The sequence below is a fragment of the Olea europaea genome, chromosome 3 (genome assembly GCF_002742605.1).
Source record: "Olea europaea var. sylvestris chromosome 3, O_europaea_v1, whole genome shotgun sequence".
In the NCBI taxonomy this organism is placed as follows: Eukaryota; Viridiplantae; Streptophyta; class Magnoliopsida; order Lamiales; family Oleaceae; genus Olea; species Olea europaea.
Window position 1 is genome coordinate 4,779,842 of NC_036239.1, and position 26,390 is coordinate 4,806,231.

General features: G+C 34.8%; 1 protein-coding gene and 1 pseudogene across 1 annotated transcript; one reads left to right on the plus strand and one right to left on the minus strand.

Moving 5' to 3' along the window:
• The first annotated feature begins 19,667 nt into the window (after positions 1-19,667).
• LOC111383218 lies at positions 19,668-24,994 on the plus strand (annotated as a pseudogene).
• A 170-nt stretch (positions 24,995-25,164) lies between these two features.
• Positions 25,165-25,996, minus strand: LOC111383213 (putative invertase inhibitor). Its single transcript, XM_023007298.1, has one exon. It carries the CDS (start codon positions 25,932-25,934, stop codon positions 25,374-25,376), a length of 561 nt encoding a protein of 186 aa, XP_022863066.1. The 5' UTR covers positions 25,935-25,996; the 3' UTR covers positions 25,165-25,373.
• Between the last annotated feature and the right edge of the window lie 394 nt (positions 25,997-26,390).

Sequence of the window (26,390 nt, forward strand, 5' to 3'; positions counted from 1 at the left end):
GCACTCTGAGATTAAGTTCTTTTTTGATGAGATATTATCCAGGCATTTGTATGGATCTTGAGTGATTTTGCATAGGTTGATATCTCACTATTCTTGAGTGAATGTTGTATTTTTAGTGAGACTTATTTTGGAAAAAATCTTGTGGGATTTTATCTGAGTGCCATGGAGTTTTGTATGTTGTTTCTAAATTTTGAAGTTACTCCTTCGAAAAAAATATGACAGAATCATCTGAATGTAAGAAATGATCAACATGATCCAAAATGTAATTCGAGCCCACCGACTTCACGATGTTTCCTTAAAACGAATTTGCTGTCTTCAATGGTGCTAAATGTGTTCAGCAATTGTTTCACAGGATAGAACAAATTTTCGTCTCCTACGAAAGCAACACTTTAATCTGTAGGAGTTCCAACGAACTCAACGAAGTGTATTTGACTTCGAAACAATATCAGAATGAGAGATAGGAGAATAAGATTCAAAACACAGAAAGTTTTCAATTAAAATGGTGTAAATTTTTTGGCAAAGAGGCAGGCTATTTATAGACTTGTTCGTGGCCATTCAAACAGTCGTCACCTTTCAGACAAACCTCAAAAATCCGGAACAGACATGTTGTTCTGAAAAGTCGCGTCTATTGAGTCGGTTAACAATCGACTGTTAAACAGTCCATCTAGACCAAAAAATCACTCGGAATAAGCCAAAAATTTAAATTTCATAATGCACCCAAGAATTTGATTATTTAATATAGTGCAAAGGTCCATCTACACCCGCACCCGAACACGGGCACGTGCTCATGTCGTGCCGAGCCGAGCCGGCCTGCCGGTCAAACGGACGACGGCGCACGCGTGGGTTTATGACTGAACCCAATAGGATATATGTCTTCCTCCTTCCAAAGACTATTGGTACCCCTTGGGGCCCAAATTTAATTCCCAAACTTCCACTTCGAAAAATCAAATTCTTCCATAATACTTAGTTTTATGTAGGTTACTTTAACACTTAATATTTCATTCAATTCTAAATGGTTTTTGAAAAATAAATATATCACATTAATCATCTCGCGGAGTAGAATGTGAATATGCTAGGTCTCGTATTAATTAAAAGGTGGGTCCTACTAAAATTTGGGCTCAAAGTTGACCCATTTCATAACCATATTTCTAACAATCCCCCACATGAATGAAATATGTTGGCCTTTTCCAAACAATAACATCTGATATATTTTTTCAAAGTAAAAATTGAAGAAGACTGCATCGGGATAAGTAGTCAATGACTTTGAACTTTCCCTAATAAAATCTATCAAATTTCCTTAACCAATCAGTAGCAAGTTGCTTTGAACAGTCAGCCGTTTATGGAAATCTAAACAATAGAAGTCACACAGTTTTCTTTAAACACAGTTGGTTCTCACGTTTGTGTCCATTTTAGCCTTGGACACCTCCTGGTTCATGAATGGTTTTTAGAGAATTCATCTTCACCTAATTCTCTTAGAAGCGGCCCCTTCTCACTCACATAGGTGATTTTCATAAAGAGTATTCTGCTATATTCCACTTGAACGAATCAAGATATAGAAATCATTAAAAGCGTATCTTAACCTATTTCGCAGTAGCTAGGCACTGGCTCATTATAGGAATGGGTAGGAGTAAAATCTTCCCAGCGCATACTAAGTTTTTCACAGTTCGATTGTCTCGTTGAACCTAGATCTTAAGATCTCCAGTCAACTAGGTTGGGTTGCCACCATGGAAACTTTTGATTATTTTATTAGTTTTAATCTCATCTCCTTCAATGAACTTTTGACTTGCTCTCTTGTTAAACTTTTAGTTAGCGGATCCACAATATTCTCTTTTGATTTCACATACTCTATAGAGATAATGTCAGTAGAGAGCAATTGTCTAACAGTATTGTGTCTACAACGTATATGTCGAGATTTACCGTTATACATTACATTTTGTGTCCTACCAATTGCTGATTGACTATCGCAATGGATACATATAGCAGGCACATGTTTTGTCCAACATGGAATATCTTCTAGAAAGTTTCGTAGCCATTCGGCTTCTTTTTCGACTTTGTCTAATGCAATGAATTCAGATTCCATTGTTGATCTAGCTATACATGTATGTTTTGAAGATTTCCATGATATTGCAGCACTTTCAAGTGTAAAGATATATCCACTTGTTGATTTGGAGTCTCTAGTATCTGATAACCAATTTGTATAACAGTATCCTTCAAGTACTGCTAGATATCTCGAATAGTGCAATCCAAAATTTTGGGTATGTTTTAAATACCCTAAAACTCTAACAATAGCCTTCAAATGATCAATGTTTGGATTACTAGTATATCGACTTAGCCTACTAATTGAATAGGCAATATCAGGCCGAGTACGATTCATGACATACATTAAACTGCCAATAATACGAGAGTATTCCAATTGAGACTTACTATCACCAGTATTAGAAACAAGATGCATACTAATATCCATAGGTGTTTTCATAAGAATAATATCATATTTCTTGAATTTATCAAGAATCTTCTCAATGTAGTGTGATTGAGACAATATGAGACCATCAAATTTTCTAGAAATTTTAATTCCTAATATAACATCGGTCACACCTAAATCCTTCATTTCAAATTTACTTGTTAACATCCTTTTTGTAGTTTGAATTATGGTATCATTGTTACCCATAATCAACATGTCATCTACATATAAACATACCATGACATATCCATTTGAAGTGTTCTTGACATAAACACTTTTGTCACACTCGTTAATTTTGAAACTATTTGACATCATAACCGTGTCAATTTTTTCATGCCATTTCTTAGGAGCCTGCTTTAATCCATATAGTGATTTAACAAGTCGACACACTTTCTTTTCTTGTCCTGAGACCACAAATCCTTCAGGTTGCTTCATATAAATTTTTTCATCTAATTCCCTATTCAAAAAAGTCATTTTCACATTCATTTGATGTATATCCAAACCATTCAATGCTGTTATTGCAATAAGCATACGTATGGAAGAGATTCTTGTCACAGGAGAATAGGTATCGAAATAATCAAGACATTCTTTTTGCTTGTAGCCTTTAGCGACAAGTCTTGCTTTATATTTGTTAATTGATCTATCAGCTTTTATTTTCCTTTTGAAAATTCATTTACATCCCAATGGCTTATTACCGAGAGGGAGGTCTACTAATTCCCAAGTATGATTTTGTAGTATGGATTCAATTTCACTATGAATAGCTTCTTTCCAATATGAAGTTTCGGTTAATGACATAGCCTCTTTAAAACTTTGAGGTTCATTTTCTAGCAAGTATGTTAGAAAGTCAGACCCAAAGGAGGTTGACGTCCTAGCCCTCTTACTTCGTCTAGGTTGTTCATTTGTAGATTCTTGATTTATAATCTGTTCATTTTCACGAGATCTCTTTTGTGAATTTGATTCACCTTGCATGTTTTAAGGAAAAGTATTTTCGAAAAATATAGCATCCTTTGATTCAATAATCGTATTAACATGCATATCGGGTATTTCAAACTTATATACCATAAATCTATACGCATTACTATGATAGGCATAACCAATGAATATACAATCAATGGTTTTAGGTTCTATCTTAACCTTTTTAGGTTTAGGAACTACTACCTTAGCCAAACATCCCCATACCTTCAAGTATTTATAATTAGGTTTGTGACCTTTCCATACTTCCTAAGGTATCTTATGCGTTTTTCGATGTAGTAGTTTGTTAAGAATATAGTTGGCAAAAAGCACGGCTTCCCCCCACAAGTTCTGCGGTAATCCAGAACTTATTAACATAGCATTCATCATCTCCTTCAATGTTCGATTCTTGCGTTCAGCAATACCATTAGATTGAGGAGAATAAGGCGCGGTAGTTTGATGAATAATTCCTTGTTCCAGACAGAATTTCTCAAATGGTGAATCATATTCACCACCTCTATCACTTCTTATAGCCTTAATCTTTTTGTTAAGTTGATTTTCAACTTCTAACTTGTAGTGTTTAAACACTTAAATTGCTTCGTCTTTGCTTTTGAGCAAATACACATAGGAATATCGAGTACAATCATCAATAAAAGTGATAAAGTATTTATTACCTCCCCTAGTTTGAACAAATTTTAAATCACATATGTCAATGTGAATTAAATATAGGGGTTCGGTACTTCTTTCAACAGAACGAAAGGGTAGACGTGACGTTTTGGCTTTTACACATATATCGCATTTGTGATTAGGATTTAAATCACACTTTGGTAATAAATCTAATTTGATTAGTCTATGCAAAGTGTTATAATTTGGATGTCCTAATCGTTCATGCCAAATGTTAAATGACTCAAGCAAGTAAGAAGAAGATGTATTTTTATTCATAATTAGAGGTACAACAATCATTAAATTCAACTTAAAGAGCCCCTCATTTAGGTAGCTCTTTCCCACAAACATTTCATTCTTTGAGAGTACAAATTTGTCTAAGACAAATACTAGCTTAAACCCGTTCTTACTTAGTAGAGAACCAGATACCAAGTTTTTTCTAATATCGGGCACATGAAGAACGTCATTCAAAGTGAGCTCTTTTTCACTTGTCATTTTCAGCACTATCTTCTCATGTCCTTCTACTTTGGAAGATGACGAGTTTCCCATGTAGAGATGTTCATCATGATCCATCACGTTATAGGTAGAGAACATCCCGCGGTTTGAGCATATGTGATGAGTAGCTCCAGTATCCATCGATCACTCCTTAGTGTTTCCAGTTAAGTTGCATTCAGAGATGACCGCATAAAGATTCATGTCTTGTACTTTATCAATGAGGTTCTCATGTTTTGTTACATTGGCCTGGTGAGTTTTTCCCTTCACATTCTTTGGCTTTCGACAATCCTTGGATCGATGTCCTGCCTTGTCGCAATTGTAACAGTTGCCTTTAAACTTTTGAGCAGTTTTTGAGGAACTAGTTTGTCCTTCACCATTGTGCTTCGTCTTTTTGCTAGTCTTGAAGCCTCCTTCTACAATGTTGGCTTTTGATTCCATCGAATGAGATGCACCATTTCTTTTTTCAGTTTTGCGATTGTCTTCTTCTATTCTCAATCGGACAATGATATCTTCAAGTTTCATTTCCTTCCACTTGTGCTTTAGGTAATTCTTGAAATCCTTCCATGAAGGCGGTAATTTCTCAATCAGTGCAGCGACTTGAAATAATTCACTTATTTTCATTCCTTTGGCATGGATGTCTCTAAGTATGATTTGAAGTTCTTGAACTTGGGATATGACAGTCTTGCTGTCAACCATTTTAGAGTCCAAAAATCGACCGACAATAAATTTTTTTGTGCCGGCATCTTCGATTTTATACTTGGTGTCCAAAGATTCCCATAATTCTTTTGCGGACTTCACATTGCAGTACACATTATATAATGTGTTGTCTAATCTATTAAGTACATAATTTCTGTACAGAAAATCAGAATGCTTCCATGCATCAACCACAGCCAATTTTTCAGCATTACTGTCTTGCTCGGTATATGAAGGCGCATCTTCTTTGAGAAATTTAGCCAGATTTAATGTTGTTAGATAGAAAAGCATTTTTTGTTGCCAACGCTTGAATCTGACCCATTAATTTTTTCTGATTTTTTCCCAGTCGTATTCGGGAGTGTGGTACTAGAAGTTGCCATTTTTGAATCACAATCAGTAGATCAACTGTAAGAAGGAGTAGAAACAGAAACAGAATAATAAAAAAATTTCGTTTTAAGATTGTTGTTTCTAGAGTTTAAAGTAACTCCTTCGAAAACAATCCAACAGAATCACCTGAATGTAAGAAATGATCAACAGGATCCAAAATGTAATTCGAGCCCACCGACTTCACGATGTTCCTTAAAATGAATTGGCTGCCTTCAATGGTGCTAAGGCGTCCAGCAATCGTTTCCTAGGATAGAACGAATTTTCGTCTCCTACGGAAGCAGCACTGTAATTTGTAGGAGTTCCAACGAACTCAACGAAGTGTATTTGACTTCGAAACAATATCAGAACGAGAGTGAGGAGAATAAGATACAAAACACAGAAAGTTTGCAATGAAAATGGTGTAAATTTTCTGGCAGGCTATTTATAAACTTGTTCGTGGCCATTCGAACAGTCGTCACCTTTCAGACAAACCTCAAAAACCCGGAACAGACATGTTCTAAAAAGTCGCGTCTGTTAAGTCGATTAACAGTCGACTATTTGGTCGGTTAACAAACGATTGTTAAACGGTCCATCTAGACCAAAAAATCACCCGTAATAAGCCAAAAATTTAAATTTCATAATGTACCCAAGAATTTGATTATTTACAATTTGGCCCAAAATTTTAAATAAATTTTATCGAAAAAGTTAATATAGCGCAAAAGTCCACCCGTACCCGAACACGAACTAGACCGGACCGAACTTGGACTCGTGCCGAGCCGAGCCAGCCGACCGGATGGATGGCAGGGCGCGCGTGTGGGTTTATGACCGAACCCAATAAAATATAGGTCTTCCCCCTTCCAAAAACTATTGGTGTCCCTTGGGGCCTAAACCCAATTCCCAAACTTCCACCTTATAAACCACACCAAAGTTTCTTAACTTTCTTATGTGGAATAAGTGTTTGGAAAATCAAATTCTTCCATAATACTTAGTTTTATGTGGGTTACTTTAACACTTAATATCTCATTCAATTCTATATGATTTTCGACAAATAAATATATCACGTTAATCATCTCGCGGAATAGAACGTGAATATGTTAGGTCCCGTATTAATAAAAAGATGGGTCCTACTGAAATTTGGGCTTAAAATTGAACCATTTCATAACCATTTTCCAACATTGTATATTGGACCGTTCGTTTATTCCATTGATATAATGATATCCTTCCGATGATGGAAGCTCAAAAGTGGATTAGGAACTTCGGTTCTGAACCTCTTGCTTTAGGGCGAAAATCATCATGTTTCTTTAGTTTATTTTCTGTTCTGCTTTATCTTTCATATTTTTGTTAAGTTTAAAAGTGGCTAATTTTTGAATCACTTGTAAAGTGGTATTAGAGCTGTAAACGGTGGTTCTTGGCTTTGGTTTGGTAGATCTGAAAGCCAATACAAAGCCCCTGAAGAAATATAGACAAGAAAACTTGTAAATTTAAGTAATTTGAAAATATTTGGATGTGCAACTTTTGCACATTAATAGGGAAATTTGAACTAGGGAGGGCAACGGTGCGGGGCGGGATCGGCCAATTTTTTGTCCCATTTAAAATTTTTTATTTTTATTTTTTTTACATTTTCAAAGTTTCGAATTATGTTATTGTTAAAGAATAAAATAGAAATTCAAGGTGGATTTTTAATGGGTGAATTGTCCAGAAATAAAATTATTTTTAATCTTTTTTTAAAATTTTTTTCCTTCACGGGGCAAGTTTGGGGTAGGTTTTTTTGCCCCATTTGGGGCGAGGCCTTGTCGGGGTGGGACGGTTTTTTTTTTTTGCCATCACTAACTTGAACCTAGGGCTCTTAAAATATGTTTTCTTGGACTATGGTGAAGAGTTTAAGGGGTATAGACTTTGGATAAGGGAAACCAAAGGTTATAAGATCATTTAAGTAGAAATTTAGTGTTTAACGAGAATGATCTGCTTTGTTTGAAATCTGTTAAGAGTCAGCCTGGACATGTAGGAAGGGAAACTGTTAGAGTAATTCTTGTCTTAGCAGCTCAGTTTAATTGGGAATTGGAACAATTGAATTTAAAAACTGCACTTTTCAATGTGATCTTTAAGAAACCATTTTTATGGAGCAACCTAAAGGTTTTGAAGTGAATAAAAATTCAGACTTAGTATGCCTTCTTAAAAAAACTCATTTTATGGATTAAAATAAGCTCCAAAACAATGGTACAAGAGATTTGATACCTTTATATTTGGACTTGGTTTCAAAAGAAGCAATTTCGATACCTGTCTTTACTACAAAGGAAATAGAGGTGAGAGTTCACTCTATCTTCTTCTTTATGTAGATGACATGTTTTTAGCAAGTTAAGACATAAAGGAAATAGAGTCAATAAAAAAAAATTAAAATCAGAATTTAAAATGAATGACTTAGGTCCTGTTAGAAAAATCTTGGGTATTGAAATTAAAATTCAATAAAAAAACTTATGTTTTGAAATTACTTGAAAATTTTGCTATGTCTGATGCAAAAAGTGTGAGCTTACATTTAGCAAATAACTTCAAACTCTCAAGTGATCAATGTCCCAAAATTGAGGATGAGTTTAAAAGAACGACTAGAGTGCCATATTCAAATGCAGTTGGGTTTGTTATGTATCTAATGATCTGTACAAGGCCCGATTCGGCATTCTCTATAAGTGTATTGAGTAGATACATGTTTAATCCTAGTGAAGTTCTTTGGAAGCCGTGAAGTTCTTTGGAAGCCATGAAATGGTTTCTTAGATACATCAAAGAAACTTGTGACCTAGGTATTGAGTATAGAGAACAATCTGAGGGTGTTATCTTAAGAGTTTACATAGATTCTGACTTTGCAGGTAATAGAAACAATAGAAAATCAACCTATATATAGTAGAATATATAGCTACAACCGATGCTATAAAGAAGAAATTTGGCGAAAAGGACTATTGAATGAGTTTGGCTTTATAAATGATGTTGTTTTACACTTTGATAGCTAATCTGCTATATATTTAAATAGAAATCATGTTTTACATAACAGATCTAAACATGTTGACGTGAAATTTCATTTTATTCGTGATGTAATTTCTTAAAGTCTTGTATAAATGGAAAAGATTTCTACTCATTTTAATCCTGCTGATGTTGGTACTAAAGTGCTGCCTTTAAACAAGTTTCTGGACTGTTTAAGATAGCTGAATATTAACATTTGCTGATTTGTGTATCAGGAATAAGAGAAAATGATGTCACGTCTAGAGGAAACACTATAAATGATGTTGGAATCATTGTACCAAGGTGGAGAATGGAACAATGATGTTGGGCTGGATCATCTGAATTGATGGGCTTGTGGGCCGGATCCTTAAATGTTGAATTGGTGCTGATTGAATTCTTGGTCATAAATGAGTCACTGAAACACATTTTCTTTATAAGAGTTGATACACTGGATCTTGCCAAGTGTCAACTCCTGCACCGTTAGATGAATGACCTTTTAGTGCCTTCCATATTAGCTTGGCACTAGGGTTTACACCTGACTTTTCATTCTCTCGTCTCTTGAACTCTCTCAATTGATTTTTCGCCTTTCTCTTTACTGCACTCTGAGATTAAGCCCCTTTTTGATGAGATATTATCCAACCATTTGTATAGAACTTGAGTGATTTTCTATAGGTTGATATCTCAATATCCTTGAGTGAATGTTGTATTTTTAGTGAGGCCTATTTTGGGAAAAAGCTTGTGGGATTTTGTCTGAGTGCCATGGAGTTTTGTATATTGGACCGTTCGTTGATTCCATTAATATAGTGATATCCTTCCGGTGACGGAAGCTCAAAAGGGAATTAGAAACTCCAATTCTGAACTTCTTACCTTAGGGCAAAAATCATAATGTTCCTTTACTTTATTTTCTGCTTTATCTTTCATATTTTTGTTAAGTCTAAAAGTGGCCAATTTTTGAATCACTCGTAACAGCTGCAGCTATTTTTCAGAATAGTACCTGCAAATATTACCATAAAATATTGCGTATTGGAGACTAACAAACCTAAAAAGTTAACAGGTTGGTTGTTACAGATTCATCTCACGTAAAATCATGTATTATCAAATTTCTAGAACGAAACCAAGCACCAGATGTGCATATCCTATTTATAAAATCATTCTAAACCAAAACTAGGTTGTATCAAAGACGTCAATATGCAGTACAATCACAAGGTAAACCATTACATTTTCTTAGGTTCTCTGGATATCAGAGTTTTGCATTTAGAAATGATAACTCTAGCCCAAGAACCCCCATTTGTTATTACAAGCTCATATGTCCTTTAACAGGAACAAGAGCTCGACGAATGCAACACCCAAATGTTCTTAAAGCAATTTCACTTTTAGTATCAAAATTTATCCGATGTGTGCCCAGTGCACATCAGTCATTTCTCCCCCTCGGAATCTACCCCACTAAGGAGTTATGACTAATCTATTCTCTCCGTTTCATAAACAAGCAGCCTGTCTCTTTAGTGGTTGAAGCCAACTAAAATGTACATCGCACTTCCTTAAAGTTTGTCGTTATCTCGAAGTCTGAATGTTATCCAAATCCTAAGCTATATGATTTATGAGTTGCGCACATAAAGTGGATTAAATAGTTCGTATTGACTTTATATATGGACATGATGTACATCAAACGAATGCGTCTAGTTAAGGCAATATCAGCACAATCTCAAGAATGTCTTTAAAAGGTTAGGTCATTCAAGTAAGAAAGATGTGATTACTTTTACTAGTCGTGGATTTCAACATGTGAAATATTACTATATACACATAATAAACAGTCGAATGGACAAATATGTCCTACAATAACTGTATATTTGCACTAGCAGTAAGTAAATAGAGAACTAAATTTCTAATAGGATTGTTCTGTTACTATATCTAATATAACTGTTGAGTTTCTTTTCCCCCCTCTTCCAATTGAAGTTTCTTAGTAATTAGTTCCATGATACAACTGAGTTCAATTCGAGCCACAAAACAAAACTAATGAAATAAAATAAGAAGACAAAGTAGAAGAAATTCACGGCATTAATCTTTACCAGTGATCTTTTATATGAAAAATCGAAACATGAAAATGGAAAAAGATGAAAATATACTAACCTTCTATCTGAAAAGGATCCTTGATCTTAGCCCTATAATCTTGGTCATACTACCAGTCTACAGGAGCAAATCATGGACACGTTAATCTCAGCTCTAAAATCATGGATAATCAACCAGTCTATAGGCATAAATCATGGACATGGTTGCTGTAAATTTGCCGCTATTCCTTGTTTATTGATTCACTATTAATAGGCTTCCTAGAATAGTTTTTTGGTTCATGTATATATATAGCTTGCTGCCCTCATTGCAATCTGTGTACAAAAGCCAAACAATTGCAATACACAAAGTATTTTTTTACAGCAGAACATCTGTCCTTCTTTATTATTTGTTCTTCTTTATGGCATTAGAGCGTTTTGACTCTAACGAGTACGATCCGTCCGCTTCCGCCATGACTTCTCCGGTTGTCTCTCACCTCACTGGTGGTCAGACTTCTGAACAACATTTAATCTCCATAAACACTAGCCAATTACAGCGCCTCACCACCTCCAGCTACCCAACCTGGCGTGCTACTTTCTCTTCCCTCCTCTTTAGGTACGATATTATGGGCTATCTTGATGGAACCCTCCCATGTCCAGCTGTACCCACCAAAACCACTTCGACAAACGATGTTGCTGCCTATACTCGCTGGTTTAGACAAGATCAGCTCCTCTCGAATGCCATCTTGGCTTCTGTTTCGGAACAAACTGCTCCTCTTATTGCTTAGGCAAAAACCTCCCGTAACGCTTGGGACAAGCTTTCTCGCTTGTATGCCAACAAGTCACGAACACGCGTCATGCAACTTAAAGAGGCACTCACTCTCATGCAACGTGGTGACAAACCCATTACTGACTATCTCTACAGTATCAAATGCATTGTGGATGAATTGGCTATGAATTGGCTCTCATTGATACTCCTCTATCTGATGATGATATTACACTCTATGTCTTACATGGACTAGGTCCTGATTATCGTGACATTGTTGCTCCTATTCGCACTCGCACCACTTTCTTGACATTCGAAATTGCACGACATGCTAGTTGGTCATGAGACATATCTCAAGCGCCTTGAATCTGTCACTAATACGCTGATTGTTACAACGAACCCAGCAACACGTGGCAATTTCACCTATTGTGGCCATCGCAAAAACTTCACTCGAGGCACTTTATCGAGTCAGACCTAACTCCACTCATCTCGTGATGGTTTTCGCAAGGCCAAGTGCAAATTTTGTGATACTCTTGGCCACACTGCTAAATCTTGTCCAAAGCTATCTACCTCGACCTCTGGTGCGACCAACTTCATTGGTAAATCACTTGCTAAAGACAAGAAATGGTTGGTTGACTCCGGTGCTTCTCACAACATCACATCCGATTTGTCTAACCTCTCCATCCACTCTGAATATGATGGCACTGATGAAGTAATAATTGGTGATGGTAAAGGTTTATCAGTTACTCATGTTGGCCCTCTTGGCCTCTCTTATCCCTCGCGTTCATTTCATATTACCAATACTTTATGTGTTCCTGAAATGCATAAGAAGCTCATTTCTGTGCATCATTTTACCAAGTCCAATAATGTACTAATTGAATTTCATCCTGATTATTTTTTTGTGAAGGATCGAACCACGGGGGCGATACTGCTACGCGGTGATTGTGAAAATGGTGTCTATCCTCTTCCGCCTCTAGCCAAAACACAGTCATCAATTATTGCCAATGTGGCTGAGCGTACCTCCACCGACATTTGGCATCGTCGTTCGGGTCATCCTGCTCAGAAAATTGTTTTTCACACTATTAAATAATTTTCGCTTCCTTTACGTAATTCTGTTCCACCGAACAATTGTACCTCATGTCGTTTCAATAAAAGTCATAAATTACCTTTTGGCACTAGCTCCATTGTAAGTCATAATCCTCTTGAATATATTTTTTCTGATGTTTGGGGTCCCACACAAATTCAATCCTCTGATGGATATCGCTATTATGTAATCTTTATTGACCACTATACTCGCTACTTTTGGTTTTTTCTCATGCACCAAAAATCTGATGTCTATCAAATTTTCACTCACTTAAAACCTGTGTTGGAAAAGCAATTTGATCATCCAATTAAAAATTTCTACTCAGATAATGGTGGTGAATATATCAAGTTAAAGTCATATTTTCCAAATCATGGGATCAGCCACCTTACCACTCCACCTCACACACCCCAACATACTGGCATCTCAGAGAACGACATTGACATATTGTTGAAATTGGAATGACCCTCCTTACGCAAGCTGCCTTACCCACTACATATTGGCCTTATGCTTTTCAAACAGTTGTGTACCTCATCAATAGACTCCCATCCCTAGCCCTAAAATATAGTTCACCTTATGAATGTTTGTTTGGGACATCACCAAATTATCTCAAATTACGGATACTTGGTTGCTTATGTTTTTCTTGGCTTAAACCCTATACTGGTCATAAGCTAGACTCCAAATCTCATGCCTGTATTTTTCTTGGATACTCTACCTCTCAGAGTGCATATAAGTGTTTAGATTTCGCAACATCTCGACTTTATCTTTCCCGCCATGTACAATTCAACGAAAATGAATTCATCTCTCTCTGCTTAAAACCACCTTCTGAGCCTATCCACACGAGTCCACCCACTGTGGTCTCGCCCCACCTATCTATTATTCCAATAGATATGCCCAACGCATCCTCTAATCCTGTTGTTGAGTCCTCCCCAAACCCAACTCGTTCACATCACTCTCAGCAGCAGCCCTTGGATCCGAGTCCTTCGCAGACTACATTAGCCACTTCTCTGGATAGTAACCCAAGTGCTACATCTGGCCCATTAGAACCTGCTGCACCTGTCCCTACTCATAGCATGATTACACGAGCCATGAATAATATCTACCGACCCAAGCAGATATACCAAGTGTCTAAACATTCACTGCTACCTATTCTTGAGCCCACTTGTGTATCACAGGCCATGAAGGATCCTCTTTGGCGCCAGGCTATGAGTGAGGAATTCACTTCCCTATTGAAACATGGAACTTGGACCCTTGTCGAAAAACTTCCTCATCATAATCCCATTGGTTGCAAATGGGTGTATCGCATCAAGCGGAAACCAAATGGCAATATTGATCGTTATAAGGCCAGATTAGTGGCTAAAGGGTTCCACCAACGACCTGGCTTGGATTATAAAGAAACTTTTTCTCCTGTAGTTAAACCAGCTACAATCCACGCGATACTTACTCTTGCTGTGTCTAGGGATTGGCCTCTTCGTCAACAAGATGTCAACAATGCATTTCTCCATGACACTTTGACTGAGGAAGTTTACATGGCACAACCAGCTGGTTTTGTTGACCCCAACGCACCTCATCATATATGCAAGCTTCATCGCTCTCTCTATGGACTTAAACAAGTCCCGCGGGCTTGGTATCATGCATTAAGTGATTGTCTCACAAAAATGGGGTTTTCTTAATCTAAAGCCAACTCCTCCTTATTTATATATCATATGGATGATCTAACTGCATAACTTCTCATTTATGTGGATGATCTCATTCTCACAGAAAATTCCAGCACTTTTATCCAGCAGGTTGTCACTTCTTTGGGCAAGGCCTTCTCTCTTAAAGATCTTGGCCCATTAAGTTTCTTTTTGGTTGTTGAAGTTATCCCCACCATAGACGGTATATTTTTATGTCAACATAAGTATATTAGGGAATTACTCTCTAAAACAGGCCTTGACAATGCGAAAGAGATTTTGACCCCAATGTCTACCTCTGATGTTCTCCGCCTGGATGATGGCACAACCTCTGTTGATTGCACGGAGTATCGTCGAATTATTGGTTCACTTCAATATCTATCTCTTACGAGACCTGACATTGCTTTCTCGATTTCTCGCCTTGCTCAGTTTATGCATAGACCAACGATGACACATTGGACAGCAGCTAAACGGTTATTGCGATACCTCAAAGCGACTCTTTATCATGGTCTACGGCTTCGCAAAACTAAAGGTCTTCATCTCACTGCATACTCCGATGCTGATTGGGCAGGCAATATGGATGACCGAACTTCCACTTCAGCCTACATCATTTATCTTGGCAACAATCCTATATCCTGGAGCACACGAAAACAGCGTGCTGTTGCGCGCTCCTCCACCGAAGCTGAATATCGTGCTCTTGCGACTACTGCTTCGGAAATAGCATGGCTTACTTCCCTCTTTCAAGAACTACAGGTGACTCTCCCTGCTATACCAAAATTATACTGTGACAATGGTCTTCATCTCACTGCATACTCCGATGCTGATTGGGCAGGCAATATGGATGACCGAACTTCCACTTCAGCCTACATCATTTATCTTGGCAACAATCCTATATCCTGGAGCACACGCAAACAGTGCACTGTTGCGCGCTCCTCCACCGAAGCTGAATATCGTGCTCTTGCGACTACTGCTTCAGAAATAGCATGGCTCACTTCCCTCTTTCAAGAACTACAGGTGGCTCTCCCTGCTGTACCAAAATTATACCGTGACAATATTGATGCCATTAAGCTCAGCTTAAATCCTATTCAACATTCCCGCATGAAGCATATTGCCATTGATATTCATTTTGTTCGGGACTATGTTAATAAAGGCCTGCTCAATGTATCTCATATATCTACTCGCGATCAACTTGCGGATCTCATGACGAAGGCTCTTGCAAAGACTCGCTTTCAAGAGCTTCGCACCAAGATCGGTGTTGCCGATGGAAGCACTATCTTGTGGGGGCGTGAAAAGGATCATTGATCTTAGCCCTATAATCTTGGTCACACTACCAGTCTCCAGGAGCAAATCATGGACACGTTAATCTCAGCTCTAAAATCATGGATAATCAACCAGTCTACAACCACAAATCATGGACACGGTTGCTGTAAATTTGTTGCTATTCCTTGTATATTAATTCACTATTAATAGGCTTCCTAGTATAGCTTTTTGGTTTATGTATATATATAGTTTGCTGCCCTCATTGAAATCTGTGTACAAAAGCCAAACAATTGTAATACACAAAGTATTTTCTTACAGCAGAACATCTGTCTTTCTTTATCATTTGTTCTTCTTTACTATCCACCAAGTCTGTTTTGTTGCCAACTACGACGATGATAACATCACTACCTCTCTCAGTATGTACCTCCTCGATCCACTTCGAAGTGCTAAGAAAGGACTGTCAATCCTCGTAAATGGAGTCAAAATATTATTTTGCACAAACTTATTCATAAATTCATCTTCTAGATCAATTCCACATGATAATGCAAATTCATGGAATTATCTACAAATAGTTATCAATGTTTGAAATGACGAGCAATAAGCAATAAAACACAAGATCTTTATAAGTACACTGTGTGTTAATACTAAGTTGTGATTACTATTAGTTTACCAATGGTAATAAAGAATAGTCATTAACATAAGACCACCAACCAATGGAAACTATCTGAAAATCATGGTACTCAGTAACATGAAATAATATTGTTAACAAATTAAGTTAGCCCTTGTTTGAGCCACATTATTATAAAAAAAAATGCATTTTTGAATAATGTATTGATGGAAAATGTGTGGTTAAAAAATAAAGAAAATTTTTAGATTTACGTGTAATATTATTTTATTGAAAAATATGTGGTTGAAAAGATGTCAAATAATTGTTTAAGAATGTATTTTTTTTCCCAAAAAATATGGCTAAAATAGGGCTTTAGTGTACTAAAAAAAAAAGAAAATGCAAGAAAATTAGAAATATCGAGATTCCGATCCTAGCTCTTTAAGCATATTCAGTAAAATCGAGAAACTTTGTTTCAATAGAAAGTTGTTTTTTCTCATGTTATCAAATTTATCGTACATGAATCGAGTGATGATACTTGTTTTACCGACGGATTGCTCTCCCAAGAACATTAACTTATACTTCGCGAGAGCCGAAACAGGAGCCGTGAATTAAATTCGGATCCATACCACAATTGACTAATGGGCAATCAAAGCGAATGTTTAATAATCAGATTAGCTCTATTTTTTCCAACGAAATGTTTATGATTCCCCGAAAAGTGATATGGAGTGCGTAAGATTTCGATCACGTTTGTGTTAGAACTTTGAATTGAAGAGGATTATAATGAAGTAATTTAATCAATGGTCACTAAATTTTTGCTCACTGAACTCTGTTATAAGTAATACTCAGGGATATGGATGATTGATGGATGACTTTATTCAAATTTGAATGAGCGACGAGTAACATTTTAAATTTCAGCGAAAAAATAATAACGTATAGTAAAGTCTAGTAAACAAAGAGTATTTTTTTTTTAATTTCGATAAGCAAATAATAACCTATAGCAAAGTTCAGTAGTCATTTAATAAATTAACTTGAATTATGATATACGATTATATGTCGCCATTACTTTGTGTAGGAGGAAGTTGTACTTTGTTGGTACTATTACCCTTTATCGTGAGATCAATTCTTCTTAATATTATGTTTGGTCCTCATTAAAATTATAATTCATTTTCTCTCTCTTCTTATCAATCTAACATTTTTCAATAAAATAATATTACAAGGAATTTAAAAAAAAAAATCTTCCTTTTTAACTACACATTTAAAAAAAAAAAAAAATCCTATTACAAAACACATTTTCCCAAATTCTCATTATAATAGAGACCAATACACTTCTAACTCATTATTCCAAAACATTATTTTGCTATTCCAAAACACATTTTTTTTTTCAAAAATTGCTATTTCAAAGCACATTTTCTCAAATTCTCATTATAATGGAGACCAATACACTTCTAGTTCATTATTTTGCTTATTGCATAATGGTGTTGCAGAAGATTGCTCCATGTGAATCTCATGCGCATGTATGTGTAAAGAAAACAATGAGTTGGGTGTACGAAATTGATGGTTCTCATTTGCATGTTGGAAAATGCCATCTGTACACTGCAGGGTGCACATCATGGTTGACTCTTAGTTGTAAAAAATTGATTAGAGGAACTTTTTTTATTTTTTTTAACTACCAAACTTGGTGTACACCAAGCATAATTGTTGCATGTTACTCCATAGTTCTACTTCGCAAGACCATTTTCTTCTCATGTTAAATCGTTACGAAATGTTTGAAACTTTAAAATCAAGACCTTACTTTTTATTTTCAATATGTACTTAATTTATTAATCATTTGAATAATATTATTTAACCATATTTGACATATTCTGATATTCATTATCTTTTCATTTTTCAATATGTATTTAAGTCACATTTGAACAATATTATCATGAATTATTTTGTCAATTATTTAATTGTGATCAATAATATTTGACAGATTCATTCCATTTGATTGGATAGTAAATTAAATCCATTAATTTTTTTTGAGCAAAATATAAATATTTTAAGAGTTTTCTTCCTATTGATTAATTCAATGAATATTAAGATATATGAGAGGAAATGGAGGGACAAAATGCGTATTTATAATAAATAATTTCAATTGATATATTTAATGCATATTAAGTGAATAAGAAAAAATGATTATATTGTTGGATGTACAATTCAGATCAAAAGGATAAATGGAAGGACTATCTAATTGACTTCCTCAGCTACATAAATTGGAGCCCTGCTACATAGCCAGTGCCACATGGGCCCTGGATTTTCAGGAGTCCCATGTGACACCGGCCAAGTAGATTAATTCTATAAATTGTCTTCACAAACTGTATTTATGTCATTTGAATAAAATGTTCATTTCGTATAAACAATTTGTATTAATTATTTTTTATGTTTTCACATCTTTAAATAATATTTTTATAGCACATATAAAGCATTTTAAAATAACGTGCACTGCACATTCAACTATAACTAATAAGTTACACGTTCAACCATTACTAGTAAGTATAAATGTACAATGAATAAGCGAATAGCACTTTTGTAAATGTATGAAGAAGAAATGATCGGAGTTTTATAAACCACTTATAAACACGAGCCAAACACATGCTAGGTAAAATTAGCCAAGATCTCCAATGTTTAAAAATGTTTTGTTATTGATGCTTTGTACCAAATTAAGTGAATCTGCTTCACCTTCTCATTTTAATTAGAAGAAGCGAGGTATATTTGCATAATATAAATCCCAAATATTCATGATGTGAATTACTTTCTTCTGATAATCCCTTACTTGATATATTATGAAATCATAAAATCGAGCTTTTAATTCAATAATTATGTAAGAAAAAAGAAAACCAAAATTGAGCTGTGAAACTAAATTTTTTCAAAGTAGTCATAGGAAAATGCATCTCAAACATACACTAAAACTTGTTTGGTTCATGGTAAGATTTTGTTTTCAACCAATCTACCTATATATGGGAAAATTTCACAATCTTACAGATAACATACAACAGTGGGATGAGTGATTTATTTTTGTAATAAAATATTCACATGTGTCCACTCAACGTGAGAGCCCCGTAAACTTTCTATGATTTTTTTTTTTCCATACACAGGAATAATACTTTTGTTTTATTAAGCTGTTTGACCAATATTTGCCATTGTATACCTCCGAGTTAATTGTTCCAATGATCATTGAATTTAGGTCTATCTTTTTGATTGGTCACTAAAGTTTAAAATATCGAGTTTTGGTCACTGAACTTAGGTCCATATTTTCGATTGCTCATTGAAATTTAAAATGTCGAGTTTTGACCACTGAATTTTGAAATATGCCATATGTTACTCACTGGCATAATTGTTGAACTTAGAAAAATATCAAATTTACAGTAAGTAATAAACAATATTTCGATATTTTTCAAAGTTCAGTAAGTAATGTACGATATTTTTCAAAGTTCAGTAGTCAAAAATTGACATTTTAAATTTCAGTGAGCAATAAAAGATATAGATCTAATTTCAGTTATCAAAACTCGATATTTTAAATTTCAGTGACCAATTAAAAATATAGACCTAAGTTCGAGGACCATTTCAACAATTAAGTCCATACACCCTTATCACAGAGAGGAAGGGAGGAGGCCACTGAGCTTTCGACGTTGTGAAATGGCGTCAGTGCTTAGATCGAGTATACTACGACACATACGGGTCTCGATATCTGCGACCCTATCCCTGAACGAATCCAAGCTGATCGCCGTCTGATCAGTGCATCGCACGGCGACATTCACCTCGATAAGCAAGAAGTCATCGGCCGAGTGCTCGACGTCATCAAGAGCTTTCCCAACGACGACCCCTCTAAGGTCAGTTTTTGTATTTTCACTTCATCTGGAACCTTTTTATTTTTGATGATATGTGATTTTCTTTCTGGTCGACAAGAGAAAAGTTTACATATTCCATTTTTGTCTACATTTATTGTATTATTATTTGTAAAAATATAAGATTGCTGTGTTTTTACGAATTGAGTTCAGTTCTATGAAAATGCTGATTTTATATAATTTTTGGTTGTAAAATTAATTTGGTGGTTAAAATTAGGAGGTATGGGTAATATAGTGTTTAAATGCTAATGTAGAAGAACGCGGAAAGAATTTTTTTTTTACCATTTTGTGCCACCAAACAATTATGAAAAGGAAGTTCCTGACTCAATTTCTAAAAATTTGTACACTAGGCTTAAGACTACTAGTTTTTTTTTTAAGTTTTCTTCACTTTTGTTGTAGACTTCAAGTTTCTGGAATCCCGCATTAGATTTTCTGTTTGGTTGCCAATCATTTTCGTAAGTTTTTTTACCGACTAACACAAGAGTGTGAGAGAGCAGCTAATTAATACGTATGTTGCAACTGGGGGTAATTACAGGAAAGTTGAAGCGAAAGAATAATGAACCCTTTAATTCTTTAAGCAATTGGTTAGTAGGAAAGTGTGTTAGAAATACTGGTTTAGAACATATTATTATGTGAAACTGTGTATCAAGCCTTATAGTGGGAAACAGTGTAAGAGGATGTTTACTATTTCTAAGTGCTTGTTTTATAGAGGAACTTTTCCATGGAAAATGCATCAATTCTCCGAAATTCGTTTTCTTTCCACCCAAATTCCATTATTGCATCAAATGGACCCTAAGGATGTGTTTGATAGGGTGGAATTGGAATTGGAATTGGAAGATGGAATTGGAATTGGAATTGAATTTTCTAACTTTAGGTGTTTGATACATTTTTTTCCATGAACTTGATTTTCTTGAAATTTGGACTTTTCTTGGTTTTTAGGGAACAGTAAAATCTATTTCTTTAATTGACAATTTTTATTTAAAACAAAACCTAACGAACACCAAAAAAATACTTTTATTTCAACATTTTTCACGTGAAAAATTATATCAGTCAAACACAATAATTTACAATTCTCAATAAAATAATTTTAAACAATTCAATTCCCTGGAATTCATTTTCTAGGCAATTTAATTCAATTTTTGCAATCAAACGGACTCTAAATGATTATCAAACTCAGAAATATGTGGAAAGATTATAGGCTATAATGTTTTTTTCCCTTTTCTTCAACAAGTTTCTGTTGAGATTCGAATCGTGTTCTCATCACTTACAAAAGTGTGCTTCCAAATATTATGAAGAAGTCGTGTTTCTGATTAACACTTTTGAAAATAACTGTGTGATGACGGTTGGATGAGCTTCCAGATTCTTCTATCTTTAAGTGTTCCAAACGTGCCTTTTCAGCTCACTTTTGGGAGACTTTTGAGTCGACTATTCATATCTCTATTCTCTCTCGTCTCTCTGTGAGAATCCCTAGTTCTTCGTATTAAGGCTTGAATTCTTTGAGTGTTCCAATGATAAAATTGTAGTGAAGAACCTGTAATATAGTAGATCCATCCACTCTTGTGTTGTGTGGTGTATTTGGTTGCAAGAACCTTAGTGGTTCGTGAAAAGGCAGTAGAGTTTTTGGGCAGATCTGAGTGATCTCGCTTGTGTTCTTGTTGAAAAGTGATCTATTTTTTATTCTCTTGCAAAGATAAGTCTTTGTGACTTGGTGTTATAAATTTCTAGAACTGTTGTATATTCTTGTTGCTGTTTTTAACTTATAGTGCAACCGAGCTTTATCCATTTATAATGGATGCTCAACAGGGATTAGGCGTTAGAAAGTGGTAGCCGAACCTCTAGGGCAATGGTCAAAAAATCCTTGTGTTGATCCTTTTATTTTTGCACTTTATTTCTGTTATTGAATGATTGATCATTGAACTTGGTTAATATTGAAGTTTTCTCGTTCTTTCAGTTTCCTACAGAAAGAAACACAGCTCACAATAGTAAATTTTTCACTCTAGGATTTCCTTGGTAGGACATAAATGCTAACATGCGAATCCTGCATCTAACTTGTTCCATCATTTTTGGTTGCCTTTCGACTTGAGGGTGTTGATTGGAACATTTTCTATTACAAATCACTTCTTTGAATGATTCCCGAGAAACTAAAATTATAGGCCAAATTCATTGGATTTCCATTATATTGATGGGTTTGGGAAGTAGTCTAAGATTTTACTTTAGAGTACGTTGTGACGTTATATGCAAGATAAATCATTTGGTAGTTTTGGGGTTCTAGACTGAGTCAATAACAACAAAGATGACTGGAATGCTCTTATGCATTCTATCTTTTTTTTGGAAGGTGAATGAAAACCTTTCCTTATGGAAATTTGTGATTTCTTGTGGACAAGTTATCTGGTAGTTATATAGCACGATTGGTTCGAGCGCTCACAAGCTCCCTAATTTTAACATTAGTTAGCTATTGAGATGTGACGTTGTTTCTGATTGCAGTAAAACATCTCTTTCTTGTGTCCACATGGGTGAACATGATTATTAGTACTTCAGAAAAATTCTCTGTTCTTAGTTAGGTGCAAGTTCATTACAGGAAACATCTTGTGTCTAGTTTGCTCATAGTTATTATTATTATTATTATTTATTTATTATTATTATTATTATTTTTTTGTGTATATGCGTGCTAAGCAGCACGAATTCGAATACAATGAGATACGATAGGGATACTCTGATATAGATTTAAAAAAAAAAAAAATTGGATACGGGATACTTATATTAAAAGTTTTAATACAATTATTTATTTTCAATAATAAAAGTTTTAATATTATTGTCTATTTTCAATAATAAAACTATAGTTGTCAATCACTAATACAATTTTATACATATTAATGGATTTACTTATATTGTTCATTTCCTATAATAAAACTCAAGTTGTGAATTAATTTGAAATTTTAGTTGCCAATTATTTAATACTATACACATCTTCAATAATAAGTGTAACATGTGTAGTTGCCTATTATCTTAAAACGCATTTACTTTTTTTGAAATTATGTTAATTAATAAATATTATCTATTTTCAATAAGTTATTGCTAATAACTATAGTTGTCTGTTAAGTAAAAATACTTTGTCATTCATTTCCAATAATAATTAATTTCGAAAGAGTTTAAAACCAATAAAATTCATGTTTTTCACATATCACAAGTGTTTGATATGTATCGAAAATTTAACAAACATAAAAAATTTAAAATAAATAATTAATTAATGAAATACGTATCTGGTACATATTCAAGAGTATTCAAGTTTGGATATTTATCGGATACAGGTATGCAATAAATTTACAAGTATCCATACTTCTTAGTAAGCATGCACTAGCTTATACTTAAAAGTCTTAATGACGGTGACATTGACATTTGATTGAGATATTGGTATCAGGATCTATTTGCCAACCTAAACTTTGACCCATCTAAATGAGTGAACCTTCACATTACCACAACCGCTAAAAAGTTTCCTACTTGTTAAATATTGGATTGACTTACAACTGGTCAACCCACTAACTCAAAAGATGGCCTGCTGTATCCATGTTATTTTTTCTTTTTACTAAAACAAAATGAGACCATTTTATTCTTCATGGAAAATAACGTTCTTTCCTTTTCAAATTAAATGAGATGTTTAGTTTGATGGGTTGTACGAATTTCCTATTTTTCATGCTGGTTAAATGGATTATTGCCATGAAATTGAAAATGATTTGGGCATGCTGTCCAGTTTCTAACCTAAAACTTGTAAAGACCAACCTCAACCAGTGGTTTAACGGATCATCTAAAAATTGCATCCTTATTCAATCTCATCTTTCAGTTGTTCTTATTTTTCCCTGTTGTAGACGCAAGAATGAAATGTATTATGGTATCTTACAAGTGTAATTTATCTTATTAAATTAGTTATCAGTGGAAGAGTCAGGATTTTCAAATTTTTTTGGGGGCTCTGCTCTACATCTTCCTCAGTCACCTGCCTCTATCACTTCTACTGGATGCAGTTCAGATGCACTCTATGCACATATATTAACAAAGAATTATAAAAAAGAAAAAAATTTCCCTCTTGTTAAGTGATTGCTCTGTTCAATTTGACACAATTTTTGTGGTAAGCGTTGAAGAGGTGCTATATATTAAAAAGAGAAATGAGCATTAAGTGGAACTCTGATCATTTCTTTACTATTACTATTTAAAAGAAGATCTTGATTTTCATGAGACTCTAGAAATGCATGACTCCCTTCAACTTCCATAATACATAGTATTGTATCATCTGTTGCTAGTGACAGACGTTCTATTATCAATTACTTACTTACAACAAAGATTTTTGGGATGTGTTCTGCAGTGTTTTTTGTGATGTTAGTCAGCATTGTATACCTAGAAAAAGGGGGAAGAAAAGGGAACACGAAAGTAACCACATTGTTTTCTTTAACTAGGTCTACCTATTTTTTATAGGATAATCATCGGTGTAAGATAACAATTTCATTGTAGAGCCTAGTGTGATTTTTAAATTGTGCATACAGTTCTCATTCTATTTCTGCCTTCCAGTTGTGTTAGCTTTATTTTTTAAAATCTTAGTTTAGATAAAATGTAAGTTATGCATTTCATAATTATTATTCTAATCATCTAGTAACATCCAGCCATTAACAACAGATATTCACATTTCTCTATGCAATTGTCTGAAGGTGACTCCTGATGTTCATTTTCAAAAGGATCTTGGATTGGATAGCTTGGACAATGTGGAGATTGTGATGGCTCTTGAGGAAGAGTTTAAGCTCGAAATTCCTGACAAGGAAGCTGATAAAATTGACTCCTGCCATCTTGCAGTCAAGTATATCCATAACCATCCAATGGCTGGTTAGGTTATGTGGATTTTTTGCGGTGCAAGTTCTGATCTGTTCTTGACAATTGAACAAATATTCTTCCAGCATTCTTAGACTTACTTTTCACGAATGCAAGACACGATTAAGTAAATAATGATGGTTATCCTTCATTGTATCCTTGCAAATCTATCTTTATTCTTTGTCTGTGAAATTAACATCGTTCTTTTGTCCACAGTGTTCGTGTAATTGTTTTTTCTACCGCATTTGTGCTGTGGAGCAAAAATAAAACTCAATTTAAAATCTTACAGTGTTCTCAGTGTTTAATTAATTTTAAAATGTATTAAGACAAAAGCACAATTAATTCTTCTATTGAAATTGCTTCTGAAAAAAAATATATGGGACTGTTGCAAACACTTGCATGGATTACATATTTACAATTTCCAGATTCGGAAGGTTTCTTAATCAGCAAAGATTCTTGCAACTTATATCACCAGATACACTTCATTCATATGCTCTCAATAGATAAATTGTCATGTACAGAATAATTTTGCATTAAACCTTAGGAATGAAATATGATCATCAGAATCTGATGAACTGAACAAGTTCATGGATCAGTTTGATCCTGTCTGAAGCATATTCAGAGCAGAGAGTGCGATTGCAGAGAGCTGAAAAGTATCACCATTTCTCTTTGTCAATGGAGAAACAACTCCTTTTTTATCCTTAAATCCGTCCTCACATGTTGTAGCATCATCCAGTATTGTGCTTAACTGTACATTAGTATCACTGTAGAGCTTTTTACTGTAATATTTCATGGCCTTTTTAGCAGAAGGGATTGCAACTGAGAAAAGTTCAAAGCAATCACTCAAACATTGCTTTGTATATGAACCCCATTTCTCGTTCTTCATCAAATTCTTGATGTAAAACCGCGTATCTGTCACATTGCATTTTATTAATCTGATTGAAATCTTCCCTAGTTCTTGTAAAGTGGCAGTTTGGCTGGCTGGATCTGCCTGAAGGGAAGTTGTGCAGAAATTGTAGTCGATGTTTGGATCATTTTGTGCGAAAATTTTGCAAGTTTCGTTGATTAAGCTCTGGGCTATCGTGCCCTGGGACATAATCAAGAAGGTAAGGAACAGCGCATGAAAAATGGGGAAGATGAAGAGGGACCTCATTTTTGCTTGGTTATTATGGTAAGTTATGGCTGCTTGTTCTTGCCTTTTTTTTCCCCCCCTCATGACATGATTTATATAGCTGTTCTAGTGATGGGTTGGTACATGCAGTTGGACCTTATTCTTTGATTGGAAATTTTATCTAAGTTTGTCTGGAAATAGCTGTCTTGACTTGGACAACTGAATTAAATTATTCGATATATATTCAATCTAACAAATCACTCTTTTTCTCAAATTGTTACCTAGTAAATAATATATACTCATAAATGAATTTTTCTGTTAAAGACAAGTTTTAGATAAATAATTGTCTTCTTTTTAATTATGTAAAGTTTAAACTTTAGATGGGAGCATTACTATGGTATCAGAGATTTTGTTACCACTCATTTATGAAAATTACACGTACATGACCAAGAACTAAATCCAATACATGCTACAATGATCTCGCATTGAAATCTTCAA

What these genes read in the sequence shown, in the direction of transcription:
- LOC111383213 (XM_023007298.1), bottom strand. Translation starts at nt 25,934, where the DNA reads ATGAGGTCCCTCTTCATCTTCCCCATTTTTCATGCGCTGTTCCTTACC.